This window comes from Falco peregrinus, chromosome 7 (genome assembly GCF_023634155.1).
Source record: "Falco peregrinus isolate bFalPer1 chromosome 7, bFalPer1.pri, whole genome shotgun sequence".
NCBI lineage: Eukaryota > Metazoa > Chordata > Aves > Falconiformes > Falconidae > Falco > Falco peregrinus.
In genome coordinates, this window is record NC_073727.1 from 42,761,197 (window position 1) to 42,779,282 (window position 18,086).

The 18,086-nt window shown below is 39.2% G+C and overlaps 1 protein-coding gene across 4 annotated transcripts in view; it reads right to left on the minus strand.

Annotated features, from left to right (window-relative positions):
- Positions 1-13,697: 13,697 nt before the first annotated feature.
- ZDHHC14 (zinc finger DHHC-type palmitoyltransferase 14) overlaps positions 13,698-18,086 on the minus strand; it is a 112,619-nt gene continuing 108,230 nt past the window's right edge. For 2 of the 4 annotated variants that reach the window (XM_013304837.3, XM_027796840.2), the window contains exon 9: positions 13,698-14,906. In XM_013304837.3, the coding sequence (XP_013160291.1) occupies positions 14,550-14,906 (357 nt within the window). In that variant the 3' untranslated portion in view covers positions 13,698-14,549. Of the gene's footprint in view, positions 14,952-18,086 lie in introns of all 4 variants that reach the window. The other 2 variants (XM_005230182.4, XM_013304828.3) reach the window with 1 other exon arrangement.

Here is an 18,086-nt window from a genome sequence, read left to right on the forward strand (position 1 = left end):
CAGTAAAGGATTTATGGCTCAGAGTCTCAGATCTGGCTTTCCATAGGCCTTGCACCTTATGGGGGTGCTGCCAGCCGCGAGAGAGCTGAGAGAATGGGACTGAGCATGGCCAGAGAGCTGGAGGCAGTCCCACCAGCAGCGTGTCAGCCCAAGGAGAGCACAGCTGCTAGCGCCGAGAAAAGCGATTTCTGCCCAACATGCCCCAAATGGCCATGACACAGGGTAACAGGAGCGAGTTACCTTGCAGGAGATTTAACTTATACACTAAGAAAATGTGTCTAATGGTGAAGCAACAGAAGGTGTGAGTCTGCAGAGGTTGTGAAGTCTCCCTCACTACACACAGCAGAAGCCAAAATTGTTCAGGCATTAGAGACAGGTATTTGAGATATACAGATATAGATATGTATGTATGAGATATAATATACAGGTATTAAAGACACAAGGATGAGAGCGATGCTTTCAGGGTCCCTTCCAGCAATCCTTCTCAGTGACTATTTCCTGATTTTAACCTGGGGTTTAACACTTTCAACCCAGATCTTTTGCTTTCTGTGAAATACAATCTACTGCAGTACTAATACCAGTTTAACAACTTTACTGGACTACACACCTTAAATTTAGTCTCCTCACAGTGAAAATGGGGATGGGGAACAAAAAAACCACCCTTACAAAATACATTTCACTTCCTTGTAGAGCTAAAATTTCTGTTCCTGGAGCCTAGGACGCAGGTTAAATTAGAACAAACGACCCCAATATTGAGACTGGAAGGCTTCAAGCAGAAAACCACCCAGCTAATTTCCCAAAAGACACTAAAGTTTCTCACTTTCTTGGAAATTATAAAGGACAAATAAAAACTTAAAGTCCCTGAATTTACCGATGGCAACATTAAAACAGCGAACAAGAGAGGATAGCAAAGTGTAATCTGTTTATTAGCTCATGCATGCGTCTAGCTCTCATCACCACAGAGTACTGATTCTACATTTTAAGAATTGAACTTCTCATCAATGTAAACTTATTTACTTAATTGTTCTTGTAAAACATTAACCTGGGGCAACAGTGCCTCAAAGCTCGGCAGGTACAGCAATAGAGAGGTCATATGACAAGGGATTTTTTTTCTAATTGCTAATCTTTCCTAAATGTTAGTTGATCAAACCACTGGATGACAAAGGTTTGTATAATACCATGTGTGCTAGCTTCCAATACCTGTTACATACAATGGATAAAACAGTTCTTTACTCAATTTTGCAGCATTACTGGTGGGTATGAAAAGATTTTCAGAAGACCTTGGCTGCAGATAAAATTTTATCTCTTGGAAATGGGGACCTTTTTTTCCATATAGGAATGAATACAAAACTCTTCACTATTCACTAAATAGCTGCCATATACTGGCAACCGCAAAAACGATTTTGCTAGTTGAGTGGGCTTTTCTCACGGTAGGTTTTTTCCCCCTCCAGAACATGAGTTCTTCAGTTATTGCAATATAGTCAAAACATGTTGTTATAGAGGTAATGCTTGCCAATATAGGACACAGTATTTTCTGAAATAAAAGAATGCTGCTCTGGGAGGAATTACAATCCTTTTGCAAGGTCGTACTGTTGTAAACATTATAATGAATGGTGGAGGCGAGTTTTCTGTAGTGTCTTAATTCTTCATTATATAGAAGTATCTTCTACATAAATGTCTATACCAGATTCTGCAAAAAGCAATTATTGTACTTTGATTGATAAGTATATTAATTCCCAGTGAAACTCACATTTCAAGAACAAGGCCTTCACAACATAAAGACACAGAGACCACAGTTACGCACAAGTGTTGTATGTGGGTCCACCTCACAAAGTGTATTTCATCAGTTTAATCAAAAACTGCATTAGAAACTTCTCATATTGTTGCACCATTGTTGTGCTGGAAACTTTCCTTTTTAAGACGACACTGGCTATGAATTATACTTAGTAAATAAATATTTATTTAAATGGAAAAGCATGTATCTAAAGATGATCTGATAAACAATACATTTGTTTACTGCACAGATAACCTGCTGCAGATACTTGTTTTCACAGGAAAAGAACCATTACATTTTCTGTAGGAGTGAGCTAGCACATCATTGAACCCAACTGCACTGAAGTAAGCAATTATTCTGAAAGAAAAAACAATAAACTATTTGCTTTTATGATCCAGCAAGTTTTAAATGCTCCAGTGTAACAGTACAATTCAACAGGGTTGTTACTGTTTCTGCTGCCTTCTAGACCTGGGTGCACAACCCTATATCCCTGACATTATTGAACACCGAACGACGAACACTGAACAATGATGAAGGAAAAGAAAATTTACCAGCGATAGATTTGCTGGCTGAATATGCTGGGTGAATCATGTTTCTTTTTGTATGTGCCTGTTCACTCAAGTGTTAAGTATTTTCTGAATTATAGAACACATAACCTAGCTTCATCCTGTCTGGAAAGACAGGTACTAAATCATTTATAGGTTGAGTCGCTCACCAAGCCACTTACACAAAGTAATCTGCTATCTTGAAGCTTTCAGCAGACTTTCAAATGAGCTTAAGGATAAAACTCAGAAACACTGGGGAGCTGCAGAAGTACACTGAAAGCTGCCCTATTCTATGAATTTCTTTGAACAGGAAAACAAAGTCAGATAATAGTCAGCATTAGATGTGCATGGCTGAAAGTCCATGCTATAGTGGACTTGCACGTAAGAAGAACTAAAATATAAAGCAAAATTGTATGGATTGTTTACAAGGGTTTGCTAAGGAAAAATAAACTTAGGCAATCATCCAGAGCTAGTGTGCATGCAGTACTCCTAATAACCCTGAGGCTACCAGAGAATGACAACCACCAGCTGTTGGTGGTGTATAGTGGGGTGAAGCTGGAGGTTAAGCCAAGGTACTGAGGGCAGGGCTGCCACTCAGAGAGCCAGAGGCAGGCTGGGGGACAGACAGGACCCCTGTGAAGTTCAGCAAGGACCAACACAGAGCCCAGCAACCAGACCACAATGCCCCTCTGCAGCAAGAGAACCACAGAAAATTTGAGACTTGGCCAGGAAATTGATAGCCCAAGGCCTTCAAGTGAAGAATCAGACTTAAAATTGGTGTGTTTCCAATGTAGGAGGCAATTGCAAACACTGACCAGAGTAGCAGCGACAAGTGACATTTAAGCGCAAGTAACAAAGGTGAGCGTGGCCAGGGAAAGGGACTACTTAGAAAGCCCAGAAATGTAGAGCAGCTCTTGTCCCATGTGAACTGGATGTGGCTTTTTGTTTGTTTTTGAAACATTGACAAAACCAATGCAATCTTGTTGTCCCGCTAATCGCTGAAACCTATACAATTGTGGGGAAAACAGTTTTCAGTTCATGCATCACCAGAAAAAATTAAAATTTATCTGCTCACTTGATTTATAAATATAACCGCATCTTTGCTATACCTGTAAATTCCTATTTTCACTAACAAAACTAATAAAAAACTACACAAGCAAGGGAAAATAAGCATTTGAAGTCCTGTCTGAAAGACAGAAGACATGACGTTTCAGGCCCACTGGAAGGCTACAGACCTTACCATCTTCCAACTTAAGAACTGAACATCCGAAACACTGTTCATACTGCAACTCTCTTAATAGGTGATCGCCCCTCCAGAGAGATGCAACTAGAAATCAAAAGAAAAACACAGCTAAATGTTCCTGTAGAATAAACTTCCTAGGAGAACATCCTCCTCATAACAAAATCAGAAAAACAAAGCAGTATAGAGCAACACCCAGAATCACTCATTGCCACCTAGAAGAAGAAACTGCAGGAGAAATTGTAGAGGGAAGTATTTATGCAACTCAAGTGACAGAAAAGAAACCAAAAATCTTTTCTGCTCCTTGTCTGGGGCAGAACAGCAACTGGTTGTGTTGTTTGTTTGAAAAAGATTTACCATTGGCCATAATGAAGCAAAACATTTCTAAATTACTTGAAATTAAAAAATTAATCTTAATAACCAATCATGGCACACTGCATGTTCTTTACTGCATGTTAGTATTGAAACATTTTAGTTATATAAAGCTGCCTAATTATAATCCTGGAGAATGATTTGAAAAGTTCTTTCTTTTTCATTTGAGTGTCACTACCCCTTAAACTGGATGGATTCTGCAGAAGGAAACGGGTCAGCAAGCAAGAACCAGTATCTGGCTCATACTTACCAGTCCACTTCAGGGCAGCGGTTGGGTCCAACAACCAGTCAGCAGGAGCTGCACCGACGGGCAGTGCGCGGGGCTGGAGAGCCTGCTGCTTGCGGTGGAGCGGGCTCGCAAGTCCTGTGGGCTACAAACCGCCGAGTGGGAAAACAGAAGTCATTAGTCTCAGGTATGGTTGGGTCTCTGGGAGGGGAGAGGGAGGAAAGAGCTTTTGGCATCAACAATAAACCTTCTTTTTTTTTTTTCTTTTTTTTCCTCTTTTTTTTTCTTTTTTTTTTTTTTCTTTTCTACAAGAAATAAGCAAAAGCCAGCTTCAGAAAAAGCAAGAGAGAAATTTCTGTATGTTTTGAGACTGATTACTCACTGTGTTTAATACAGAATTCTCTGTATGAACAAACATAATGCAGACGTTCAAGCACTGAAATACCAACAGCATGCTGGGTCAATGGCTAATACCTAGAGTAAGATAAAGTACTAACAAGCTGTAATTTTGGGGTCTGTACACATGCTTAGTTTGCGCACAGGCATCATGAATCATGTAACAGGCTCCATGCAGCATCCCTACTTATATTTTCTTCATAACGTATATGCAATACGTCTGTCACTGTATTGGTGCTATTAACAACTTGTTGCTGTGTTATCTCGGTGGAAAAATGCTAAATTAAAGACTGTGAGGCTACCTCTTTAACCTTTTTAGCTCTTATGTTGCTTTACATTCCCACCAACACTAGTGACCACAGGCGTGTACCCGTTTGTACGAATGTGACACGGCTCACATGAGACAAGATAAAATCCAACACACTATGCCATGTTTCTATTTTCTCTAACAGGATCTGACATTCCTTCCTTACAGTCAGTGAGAGCATATCTTTAAGATATTTTATGTATGTATTCTAATCAGTGCTGTACACCTTAATTATCCTTAAAATATGTGTTAGCAAAATGGTCGTTACAGCCAGCAGAAACCTGTAGGAAGAAGAAATGCAACCATCAGTCTCAAAAGATGAATCCACTCCTCAGGCATCAGGATCGCTAATTACTATGTCAAGAATGTAAGATTAGAGCAACTGACCTGGATAGGAGAGGAACAAAACTTGCCATAACTTTGAAACAAGATAAATAGTTAAAATAATACATAACTTTAATCTCTTCAAATGGATTTGCATAAAGACAAAGCCTTACCAGCAAAACCTATCTTTTTATAATAATTCATGTTAAGGTTCATGAACTAATGAAACTGCTACATACAAGAAATCAGGCCCTAAGATTTCTAGACAACAGGTTGTCAGAGTGAGTGAGTAGCTTATGGAGGTATGTGCTGCTACTGAAAGAGTATCCCCAAATTGTACGTGTTAGACTTGCATTTGGCAAAATTCCAGGAGCATGTTCTGGGTTCATGGTTAATGACTTTCTCGCATATGAATTATTTTTTTGTATTTTAAAGGAACATGTCCTATAAATTCACAAAAGCTAATTTTGACAGATTACTAGATATTTTGATACTTTTTGATTTTTTTTTAATAAGGAAGAACACAACTTCAGCACTATGAAGGAGAGGAACAATACAAGCTTGTTGGTTATAACTACTTTCACAAGTGGTGAGCTTAACATGCATAGATTTCTGCAGCAAGACATTTGGTGCTGATGACCTGATGTCTGCACTGTATGTCTTTTAAGGATAGAAACTCTGGAATAGCTCCAGTTTGGTCCTGCTAGCATTTGAATTGCATTAGGTATGCTGCTGGAACCTATCTTCTGGTTTATTTTTTATTTAAGAGAAATCTAGTTCATATTACAAGACTGCTCCACAATATGAGGCAAAGCGCTAAGCAGAGGTAACAGGAAAATTAATTTCAAAAGTGCATTAAATTACTAATGTGGATATATACAGAAGCAAAGGCCAGAAGAAATTCAGCCCCTTCCCAGGCATTCACACAGAAAGTTCTGGATATAATTTTTGTTACTCCCTCTTCACCCATATATACCTTTCCCATTACATACGTTAATCTGCCAATGCGAATTTTTAATAATTATTTCAGTCTGGTTTCCTATGCAAGTGTATGGCCAGTGTGTGTCTTTGTCTCCATTCCCCTAAAAAAGAATATATTTCAATCAAATTATATAAAAGGGTAGGGGTCTTGCAAATCCGAGAATCTTGTGCTTTCCACGAAAACAACTGAGAAACTCCTCCTGTCCCTGTGTGCCGCCCATGCTCTGCAGAAAACCCCCCCAGTGAGCCCAGTGACATTATCGGTTCCAAGAGCATCCCCACATGATGCGGTAGAGTCGGGCTTGGTTTGTTGCAGACTGAAGGTTTCCCGTGAGCCACAGAAGGAAGGGAAGCTGTGCACCAGGGTGCTGGGTAAGCACATGGAGGGGGGGAGGGGGGGGTGACCAGGGGGGTAAAGGCTGAGTCAGATACATCTGTCTACCAGACTGGAGGATTATACGCTCATTTGCCCCAGGCCTTTCTAAGGAGGTAGGAAAGCAGGAGGATGGAAGGGAAAAGATACCCTGAAATAGAAAATAGGAATTTTCTCTCTCTTTGAGATCAGAATCTGGAATCTAGAGCAAGTCATCTCTTACCAATTGCGCTAATTCTATTACTATTGTGCAGTAAAGTCCTGCAACACTAGTACTGAAAATACTGTGGGTTTGTTTGGGTTTTTTTTTCTGATTTGTGTAAACTGTTTTTAATATTTCAGACTTACCCTATCAGAAGTTTAATTATTAAATAATTAAAAATCCAAGGTATGAAATATTACATAATATTGATTTAGGGATGGAAGTGCATTTTAATCTTTGATGTGAGAGAAAATACTCAAGAGTAAGACAAGAGTATTAGAAACAGCTGCTATTTGTGATTTTGAAATAAAGCATTTAACCTTGTTTTCTTCTTCAAATGTAACTATAATAAAAGATAGGTATTATGAACATGAAAACAACAGTAGGAATTTGAGATGTTCTTTTAATATTACAATAGAGATGCAAAGTCACACAGGTAATAAATACTAAATACATAAGCCTACTATTTATTTAAAGCTTAAACACCATTCGTGTTCCAACAGGTTTTTAAACTGAGATTTTCAGAACCTGTGGAAACTTTTCAAAACCTTGTTTTTCCTTCCAATTTAGAACGAAAACCAAGCACACAAAAACCCTAGGTATTTTCTGCAGGCTAGAAACTTAACTGGTTAGTCAGTACTACTGAGCACACTTTTAATTTTCTGTGACCTACCTGGAGGGAAATTTAACACTTAGCTACAAAAGAAAAGAAAAGACAAGAAAAAAAAAATCATCTAAGCTGTGGTTTCTGCCAGGCATTCCACTCTCCCTGTTCCAGCCAATAATCACAACCAACTGCTGTGCTACGACAAGGCACTTAGCAGGGCAAATGAATCAGAAATCCTATAACCAATTCTCTGTTTATTGCAACAAAGTTGTGGTTCACCTGCAAACCTACGTGTGCTGCTTTTGGCTGGGACAGAGTTGATTTTCTTCAAAGTAGCTGGTATGGGGTTGTGTTTTGGATCCGTGCTAGAAACAGTGTTGATGACACAGGGATGCTTAAGTTTTTTCTGAGTGGTCAAGGAGGCCTTTTCTGCCCCTCACCCTACACATCAGCGAGCAGGGGTGGGGGGGCACAAGGGCTGGGAGGGACACAGCCAGGACAGCTGACCCCAACTGGCCAAAGGGATGTTCCATACCATGGGACGTCATGCTCAGAATACAGAGCTGGGGGGAGAAGGAAGGAAGGGAGGGACATTTGGAGTGATGGTGTTTGTCTTCCCAAGTGACCATGACACATGATGGAGCCCTGCTGTCCTGGGGATGGCTGAGCACCTGCCTGCCCATGGGAGGTGGTGAATGAATTCCCTGTTCTGCCTCACTTGCACATGCAGCTTTTGCTTTACCTATTAAACTGTCTTTATCTCAACCCACAAGTTTTCTCACTTTCACCTTTCTGATTTCCCTGTCCCACCGAGGCGGCGGGGAGGAGTAAGTGAGCGGCTGCGTGGGGCTTAGTTGCCAGACGGGGTTAAACCACAACAGCCCTGAATTATCAACACCATTTCCAGCACTAAGGCAAAACACAGCCCCATGCTAGGTACTGTGAAGAAAATTAACTTTACCCCAGCCAAAACCAGCACAACCATGCAATAACTACTCCTGCTTACACTGAATTAAGTTAATACAGTCACCTATAAGTAGCTTTTATTTTTTTCACAGAGACATGAACTTTCCTGTTGTCAAACAGTGTGAACCCATCGTGCACTATTACTCTCTCTCCTGACAGCGGAGACGACTCAGGAAACAGGTCACAGGACTTTAACACGTTTGCTACCACAAACCTCATGCTTTAGTAAACACATACGCAATGGGAATCACTTACTCATACCCTTCACATGAACATGGCTTTAACTGCAGTGCCACCACCCTGACTGAATTTTCCACCACTCTTTGAAGTTCATTCCCTATATGACACCTAAATAGTCCACCTCATCTTCTGCCTCACAGCTGGCAGCCCCCAGCGCAGACAGAGCCCTGCAGATTGCTATGGACAGGCTACAGAGCATAACGCCAAAGTGATACTGCTGAGCCTGCTAAATTCACATCCTTTTCTCGATTGCATGTTGTGCTTTCAAGAGGAGCTCAAGAAAGGCCCCAAGAGTTCTCCTCACATCACAGATCGCTCAGCCAAGCTGCCTGAAGGCGATCCCTTTTTGTCCTTTCTGTAACTACATCTACACGCACACAGGTAAGTCCCAGCAGCTGTTACCAGCTTTGGGGAGATTTAGATTACAGTGGGGTTAAATTTAGGGTTTTTTTCCAAGTTTTCAGAAAAGACAATGTAGCTGAAGTTGGGAAGGGCATAAAATACATCACAGTAACACTGGCATTAATGTTTTTGCCAGTGGAACCGGCTTCAGTACACGCTGCAAAGTAAGTATATTTCTGTGGGACAGATCTTTTTGGTTAGTAAACCACAAAGTTTTACCTAGATGCACACTAGTCACAGAAACTGCCTGAATTCTAGGTTTCATGTCCAATTGGTGAGGAAAACACTTTGACTTAAAAGGTAAGCAAATTTAATGAAGGTATCACCAAGAAACAGAACCATAATACACGATTCATTTTCCCCGTGCGACGGCACTTTTGGTATGGAAATACAGAATGACAAAACAATTATCAGTATGGAAATGCAAAATGCTAAAGCAAGTACCATTTTTTGCATGGTCAATAACTTAAGTTTCCCCATTAACTCCAAAGGGACTAAGACTTCATCTGTATTTATATGTACAGATGTATTTTCAAAACACAAGTAGAAAAAGGTATTAGGGGAGAGGAGCTTAAGGACAGATCAACTCCTCATGTTTTTTCTTACAACCCTCCTACAGTTGTTTTGTCTCAAAAGTCTGAGCTTATTTATCCTAATTTTTTTCCCCAGAATAATTTTTAAGAAGTTTCTCACAAATATATTTGAATACCAGTGAGCAACTGATTTTTTATTCTAAATTTTATTTAATAGACAGCTTTCCTCCCCCCATGTGTTTTTTCTGTTTATACCCTCTGCCTCTTCTTCCACAGCTTGCAGGTAATTCCTCTTTTCTTTCATGTCCTTTACTAATCTCTGTTCTGCTTTCACTCAGTCTTCTCCCTTTCATCTTCTTATTCTTGTCCTCTCTGACCTATCTTAGAAACAAACTCCTATTTTATCTCTTCATAACATCCAAAAGCTGTTCTCCTCCCCATCCTGCACTGTTTGTGGTGAGCTTTTCAAATTCTACAGTTGGATGTTAACAGACAGTTGCCTTCTGGTGACGGAACTGAATTGCTGTATCAACTCAGAATTAATCTAGATTTGCACAGGCTTAAATAGCTCACTTAATCCCACGAGTCTTTTGGAAGTCCAGGCAGTGCACTGAACCAGATGTCAACTTGCAATGTCTTTGCAGGCAGACAATCAAAACCAGGAAGCCCTGACCCAGATGGATCCTGAAAACTAGGACAGTTCCAGTTTAAGTGAACTAAATCTATGTGCAACTGTCTCAAACAGATTCCATTCGTATTTTGGGCCCAAGAATATTTGAAAGTGTGTTGAAGTATACTCCCTCGTTTCACTTCAGCCCTTAAAACAAAATCATTCAGGCAGCAACTGATTTTTAAAGCAAAGTCAGGCTGGTCTACAGCTGAACACACCACATTCATCTTCAGGGTACCACTGCTGATAAGAAGGGGAAAAATATAATAATGAAAAAAAAACAACAAGTACATGATAAGAGTTCCCACATATAATTTAAACCAGATGAGAACTAAAGTAAGAACTGGATCTCTCTATAACATTACTGAGTTGTTGTTCAAGCTGTATTGAATTGGGAACTAAAAGACAAACAGCAGCTTAGCCTTGTTAGTTCTGCAGAGATGCTCCTTCATTTAGTATTTTGAACATTAGGCAGTAATGTACTTACCATGGACTATTATACTCACTGTATAGATTTAAACAAATACAAAATCTGCAATATCACAAGTTGGTCATCTCCCTTGTACAACATGCTGCTAACGCATAGGTCTTTGGGTTTATGAGATCAGTTTGCTTCTTCTAGGATGATTCACTAGGATCAATCGCCAAACAGCTAATGTTCCATCTATAACATTATTTTAAATGAATGTATTAACCACTTTTTGCAGAAATGTATCTACCTGTATCATCAGTTAATATGAACAGATGAAAAGTTGATAAAGGATGCAGTATATTACAAAAATAGAATATTTTAACATGTATTACATTAATGGTTAACTTATATAAAACTCCCTTTAAAAATAGAAATGTCTTTGATAAATCACAAGAATCAAGAGCCTTTAAAAACATTTTATGAAGCACTGTATTTCATTCTACATAGAAAATTATATGAACACCTAGAAGGGAAATTTACTTAAAAAACCAACAAAGCAGAATATTTTATTATCAGATAAACTATCCAGTTTTTACACATTCAAAGATTTTAGATTTTTAAGAAATAAATATTTACGTTCTGAAGGTATTAACTTGTACTTTGATTCTACATTTATAAATCAGACGAACATGGAAAGAGCTATTAGTACACTAATTGTCAAAGAAAAAAACCCATAGATAAACCCCTGGGCAGTACTCACTAGGACCATCATTTCGGATTGCTAGCGTGCACGCTTCATAATCATAGTTCAAAGTGGGAAAGAAAAAATAATTAAAAAAAATCGAATCTGTAGGGTGATGAGGTTACTTTGCTGACTCATTCCAGGTGTATATACCACTTCCAAGGAAGGGAGCGCCCACGACTGCAGACAGCTGTGATGGAGGCGAGGGGACCGGACCAAAAGCCCTGTTAGCGGCACCTCTTCAATCCACCTGCTGCTAAACCCCTGCCAGCTGTCAGTCACCGGCTGCCACCACCGCCACCCCGGAGGGGTTAACAGCCTTAGTTCCCGAACCTTCCAGCAGATGGCCTCACAAGGCAGGCCCGGCGGGGGGTGTGTGCGTGTGTGTGTGTGTGAGAGGTGGCACCATTTAGAAAAGGCAGATGGGAAGGAAAATACAACTTAAAATGACGGTGATATAAATACATAAACAAATTCGAAGTATTTCATTTATTCTCCAATGCCAAACTTAAAAACATAGGCAGCATGTTAAAAAAATAAAGCTGTCATCTTAAAAAACTAGAAGAAAAAAAGTCACCTGAACAAGTATATAACCAGCACATCTGTTTGAAGTAGCATACCTGTTTGCAATTTGTTCGGTAATTCTTACACCCCACTTATAAACAAAACAGCAGGTTCAAAAAACGATGGTGAAAAGTATGAACACGAGGAAAACAGCATAAAGACTCTAATCCCATCCTCCCTTCATTTCTTGTTAAAACTGACGCTATTTTATTGCGTGCACAGAGCTGAAGCGCAACTTTCTGCACTACTCCCTAGTGGCAATGACATACAAATGTTGTCACGAAGTTGGTATTCTTGGAAGCATAAAATCCACCATGTATTTCAGGGAGACTTAAAAAGAACTCTTTCCTTAAAATAGTGATCCTCATTACTACTGCTACAAGTTTTGAAACCACATTAAAAATATTTGACTTGTCCTTGCACATAGCGAGTAATGCATCCACAGTTAACTACCCCCACACTTGACTGAAATAATGATTCAGACTAGTACCGGTCTACAAACTCAAAGCTGGGATTCTCCACCCAGGTCTAGAAGGCTGGTATCTCCAGCCCTCAACCTGCTTTAATGCAGATGTTCATGGCTTCATGCATGAGAAGCTACATCCACAAAGATGAAATCAGTAAGATGAGCATCACTGGCTCTTCTTGAAGAGCAGACACAGCAGAAGTGCTGATACTCAGGGCTTACTGGGAGACCAGCCAACTGGGACATGTCAGTCACTACGGTTTGGCTAGTGCAAAGAAGACTGTCCCAGCTTCAGGAAAACGCTGGGAGGGTGGCTCCAATAGCTGGGACAGAACTTTCTGCCCAGTTACAGCACTTAAAGTCACAAAGTGTTTCTATGTTCTCCACACCAAATTAGGTCAAAACTAGCATCGTCAATTATAGAAACAGATTGCTTATGAAATCTTAGAGAAGTAGGGGTTTTGTCAGCATCTTGTCGGAAGCTTTAATAGCATGGGTGACTGATTTTCCGCAGGCTGACTGTCCTCAATGTCAACAATGACAGTTAAACCCAAAAGATTTTTAGCTTGGTGTCAGTAAATGAACCATGGTGAACAATACAGAACTGTTCAATTTCTTAACTGGTGAATGCTTTCATGCCATAGAAGCATCAGATAAAGTACATACTGCACTTATTTTGTCCTGAGAAAAGAAGAATCCAGGTTCCACATCCTGAAAAGCATGATAAATACAGTATTAGATCCACTAAACTTTCTTAGGTTAACTAAGGTTCTCTTCACCTGTCACAAAAAAAAACCAAACATATATCAAAATATGTCATATGACATATGTCAAAAATATAAAAATGTCTTTAACCTTTTTGTGGTGCTTTACTGAAACAAAAACAAAAAAGCACAGAATTCTGTGAAGTAGCAGGGGGGTTGGAACTAGATGATCTTAAGGTCCCTTCCAACCCAAACCATTCTATGATTCTATGGAATCAACATTTCCATTGAAAATATTAAAGGACAAATATAAATGGTGATGGCTGGAGGCAGTTTTGGCTGGAAGCTGTCTGGTTTTGTCTTGAATCTTAAGCCCCTCACCCTTCAGCCGTACCATAACGAACACAGAATCACAGTCCAAGCAGAGGCTAACTCCACTGTTTCCAAAGAGACTTCTTACAGGAACAAATACACGTCTCAAACAAAACCACAGAAGATGCTGAAGCAATCCTAATTGTAACCAGCTCTTCCTCCATAGCTCTCATTTCATAATGTAAACATGTTCAAGTCAAATCTTTACAAACTATGCCAACAAGTCATGATTTCCCCCTCTTCCCCCAGGAAAACTGTGCAAGGATAACTGTACACATGTCCAGGAAATAGAGGATGTCATTTTATTGGAGGTCCACAGTTAATTGTATCACATTAGGGGGGTGGAAGAATCTTGTGGTATGGCACAACACAATACCTCACTCTAAACACTTAAACAGAAGGTTAAATGATATGCAACATGATCAAATCAGTAATTCTCCATCTTCTAGGCACCACTGATTAATTTAAAATAAACTTTAATAAATTGAAAAAATAATACAGTCCATTAATTTGTTTGTTGCACTGTCTTTAAATGAAACAGCACTTTGAAAGTCACAAATAAAAAAGCAGCACTTTCTCTTAATACCAACACCACTGTAACACATACTGTAGCGTGGCATGCAAATCCATATCTGCAGTCTTTTTTTTTTTGTATTAAAACAAATGGAATGGTAATTTTCTATCTCAAATATTAGTAGCATAACATGTAAGTGCAGATCATTCTGGCCACAAGTGTGGTAAGCCTTAACAAGTGTGTATTACAAGAGCATAGAACACAGAGCATGACACTTACATCCAAGAATCTCTCTTTTGTACTGTACATGGTGTTTGTTACAGGCTGACTTCCAACTTGCTGTACCCAAGCTTCAGGAAACAAGATTATTGACCATTTCTGGTTTTGTTTAAAAATAAAACGCAGTCACCATCAAAGCACAATCATTAACAACCTGGTCAAAAAAATGTCATAGCTCCACTGAAAAAAATAACGCGTCTTTTTAGTAGACTCCATTACGCGATAAAGTTTCCATTATAGGCATGTTACGAAGTCTTACAGTGGTACTGCAGTGTCATTCCTGTTAAGTAGAGATTTGTATAGACACCAAGAAACGGTGCAATGTTCAAAAAAGCTGTTCAAACTGAGCTAAGCTTCACAAGACCACGTACTGAGTCTTCATGCAATGAATCCTGGCTGGCTAGACTCAGGACGTGCATTGTATGGCTGTGTGTAATAGGACTTCCACTTGGCAGCATCCCAGGGGGTGACGGAGCTTCTTCAGGAGTGAGAAACTGATGACCTTCATGTTCCTCTTTTAATGGTATCATGTCTGTCAAACCTGTATCTGATGTGAGATTTGGCATAGAAGATGGTGGTGTTGGTTGCCCTAGAGTTAGAGTTGCACAAGGCCCACTGATAGAAGTCTTTCCTGGTAAAGGTAGCTCTTCACTAGTTATGCTTGGCTCACTCTGTAGTAGGGGGGTGGCAGCAGCCTGCAAAACGAATTTAGTGCTCTGAATGCACTGATCTTGGTCACACTGTAGAATGGAAGGGTGTCAAAATCATATAAGGCAAACAAAACAGAGAAAAAAGGGAGAATATGGACAAAAAGGTATGAAAAAGAATGGGATATGAAGAGAAAAAAAGAAAGCCATTAGTACCGTTCCATGGTTAGCCACCCAAAAATCCCATTGCATGCTGCCCGGGGTGGGGTGGGAGGGAAGCATGCATAACTGAGCCAGTGCTTTGGTTTACTACCGAAGTAAATTACGATAAACATTTAAAGTGTTCACTTAAGGGTTTTGGTAACCTTTAAAATAGTATTTTGTGAGTACTGTAATTCAAACGCTTTGCTTATTCTTGTTTGAAGCCGTCTGGAAAGCCTAGCTGTGTGTAGTTAACTGCACCAGGCACCTCAAAACCTCCCTCGTTCCAGGTGAGGTGAATCACTTCCACACTACTCGTTTTACCCTGGAGTAACTAGCAGTTCAGAGAGAGGCCCAAAGGCATAATCCAAGCATCGTTCCAAGTTAAAAAACAATTGGCAAGCGTCTTTTTTTCATTGGTTTTCACACATAGGAATTAAGGCACTTACAGACGTTTTGCAGAACAAGAATTCCTTTGATTCAGGTTGTTCTATAAAGTTATTGCTGACAATACAGCCTCTGAGCAAAAATCCACTCCCACCCCCCCACGCCCCTCAATTTAATACATACACACTCGAGAATATACTACACTATACTCAATACTTTGAAGAATGTGTAGAAATCAGGCAGCACTGCACATGTATTAATTGGATATCAACTTTAATGATTTGTAGGCTGTTTCTTGATTAATTTAATCTTGATAATGTGAAGAATCAAGGTACAAAACAGGTTTTCTGGCAAGCACTTTCACAATAAGAAGTCGAATTCAGCATTATATAAATCCAATAAAGCTCAGTGAGTATTACCAGGAAGGCTTTTGGCTCTACATCATTCCTAAGAACTGTTTACTCAAAATTATCATTCATTCCTTGAGATGAGAAGACAGGTAGGTGTTTCAATTATGTCCAACTAGCTAAGTGGGTAGTACAGCTACTGTCAGATTAAGTTTCTTTAACATAAACTGGCATGACTGTTGAAAGCTTCCAAGGACAATTCTCAAATCACAGCCTGACCAGTTATAACATCTGCAGATTTTCAAAATCCTGTTGGATTCATTTGCCCTGCTGTTCTCCGTGCAGAAGAAACACTGCAGTCAATGAATACAATTATAAATTCAATGCAGCAAACAAAATTTGGAAGCAAGCAAGCAGAATAAAAAAAAAAAATGTATCCAGAGGTAAGACATGCCTATTCACTGTTGTTATTTCCCTTGAAATACATTCCGCTTTATGACTGACTTCTTCAATCTATATCAAATTACTGAAAGACATTACAAATCCAACATCTGTTCAAGATATTCCCAATCATAACCATTGCTAATAACATTACAGCAATTCCCTAAAACGCCCATTTCAGTTTAATGAGGCACCGTGATATACTCTATGCGAAGTCATGGAAAGACTTTTGCTTCTTTTACTGTATGAAAACCATCACTATGAATGCTTCCTCTGATACTTTCAAGTCCTTCAGTTCCACTGCTAAATAGCTTAATGATGGATGTACACATATTACATTCAGAAAGCCTGCAAGCAGACTACTCTGTCACAGTAGATAGGTAGTACCTATTTCAAATGTGTCTAAGTGGTTTAGGACTCCCACACCAACTACTTTTTGACAGGGAGAAGTCCGATCCTTACTCAGTTATCTATTTTCCAATTTACTTCCACTTTCAGAAAGACAAATGGACTGACATCGTGTTGCATAAATTGTGTTCATCTACGTTGCAAGTCATTTTTTCTCCCCAACAAATTATGATCAGCAATAGCCCTGTATCATTTCAGCAGGATTACTCACAGGCTTAAAGCCAAAACCTTGCATAAGTACCTTACAAAGAAGAAAACTGTCAGCATCTTTTAAAGTCAAGCTTTCAATTAGTAATTCAGTGTGAATAACTCATTCTTGATTAATATACTGTTATTCATGCCTGCTTATTTCCATTAAACTACAGCCCTTCAACCAACCTTACTATGCAGAACTCTAAAAGCTGCTAATTGAATTTTGAAACTTCAAAAAGACCAACAAAATGCATCTTCTCTGAAAAGCAGTGGCCGAAGAGCACATTAAATAGCAAAGGAATACCTATAACAACGGGGGTACATTGAAAACAAATAATGTTAGCAGCTGACTTACTGCTTTAGTGAAGCTCTGATCTTCAAAAGGAAATCATTAATGCGTTCCAGGCAATACAAGTACACAGTTTTAAATTAGGTGAATGTAATTTACTGGAGCTCATTGTATAGTCTGAATTAGTTTTCTTCTTACCGAACGCCAGTACATTTCAACGGAATCAATATCGGAGGATAAAGCAGCCTCATAAAGTTCCATTAAACAGTGTGTTATAAAACTTTTTCAGGTGCTCTCTTTCCTTCATTTTCCATGCACTTGTCACTTCCCTAAAGCCTCTCCTCTTATTCAGATACATTTCAGGTTTTCTTTTTTTTTGGTTCTATTTAACAGTGATGAACATGAAATATCTTAGAAAAATATAGGCTGTGAAAACAGCTTTCAAAAGTGCACTGGAGTGGGGTTTATACTAGAAAAGGGAGACAAAACCTGATAAAATCAGCACACAATACGGGCAGGCTACTTTTGAGTCTAAACAGCCAACACAAAACTAAACAAGGAAATCAGATTTGTTTATAGGGCTGGCATGGTGGCTTTTCCTTGATTCCATATTTCACGCTTAACTAAATAAAATTTAGGGCCAAAATCTTAACAGCTATTAATCACATGAATTATTCAATGCCAGCATTTCAAATGAAATAAAAAAGCCTATGACTGTAACAAAAAGGGAGCCAAGCATTGAAATCTAAAGTGCTAAAATTTTACTGTAGAAATTATTCCACCAGTGCCTTCTTACTTCAGATCTACTGATTTTATTTTCCACTTACAATTTCCACTGTTTCAGAGGAACAGCAGATTCTGAAGTTAGGACAAGTTTAATAAGTTCTACAAGTAGAGAAGTTCAATTATGTATGTGCATAGAAATCTTTAGCCATCTCTGTATTTATTTTCACATCACAAGGC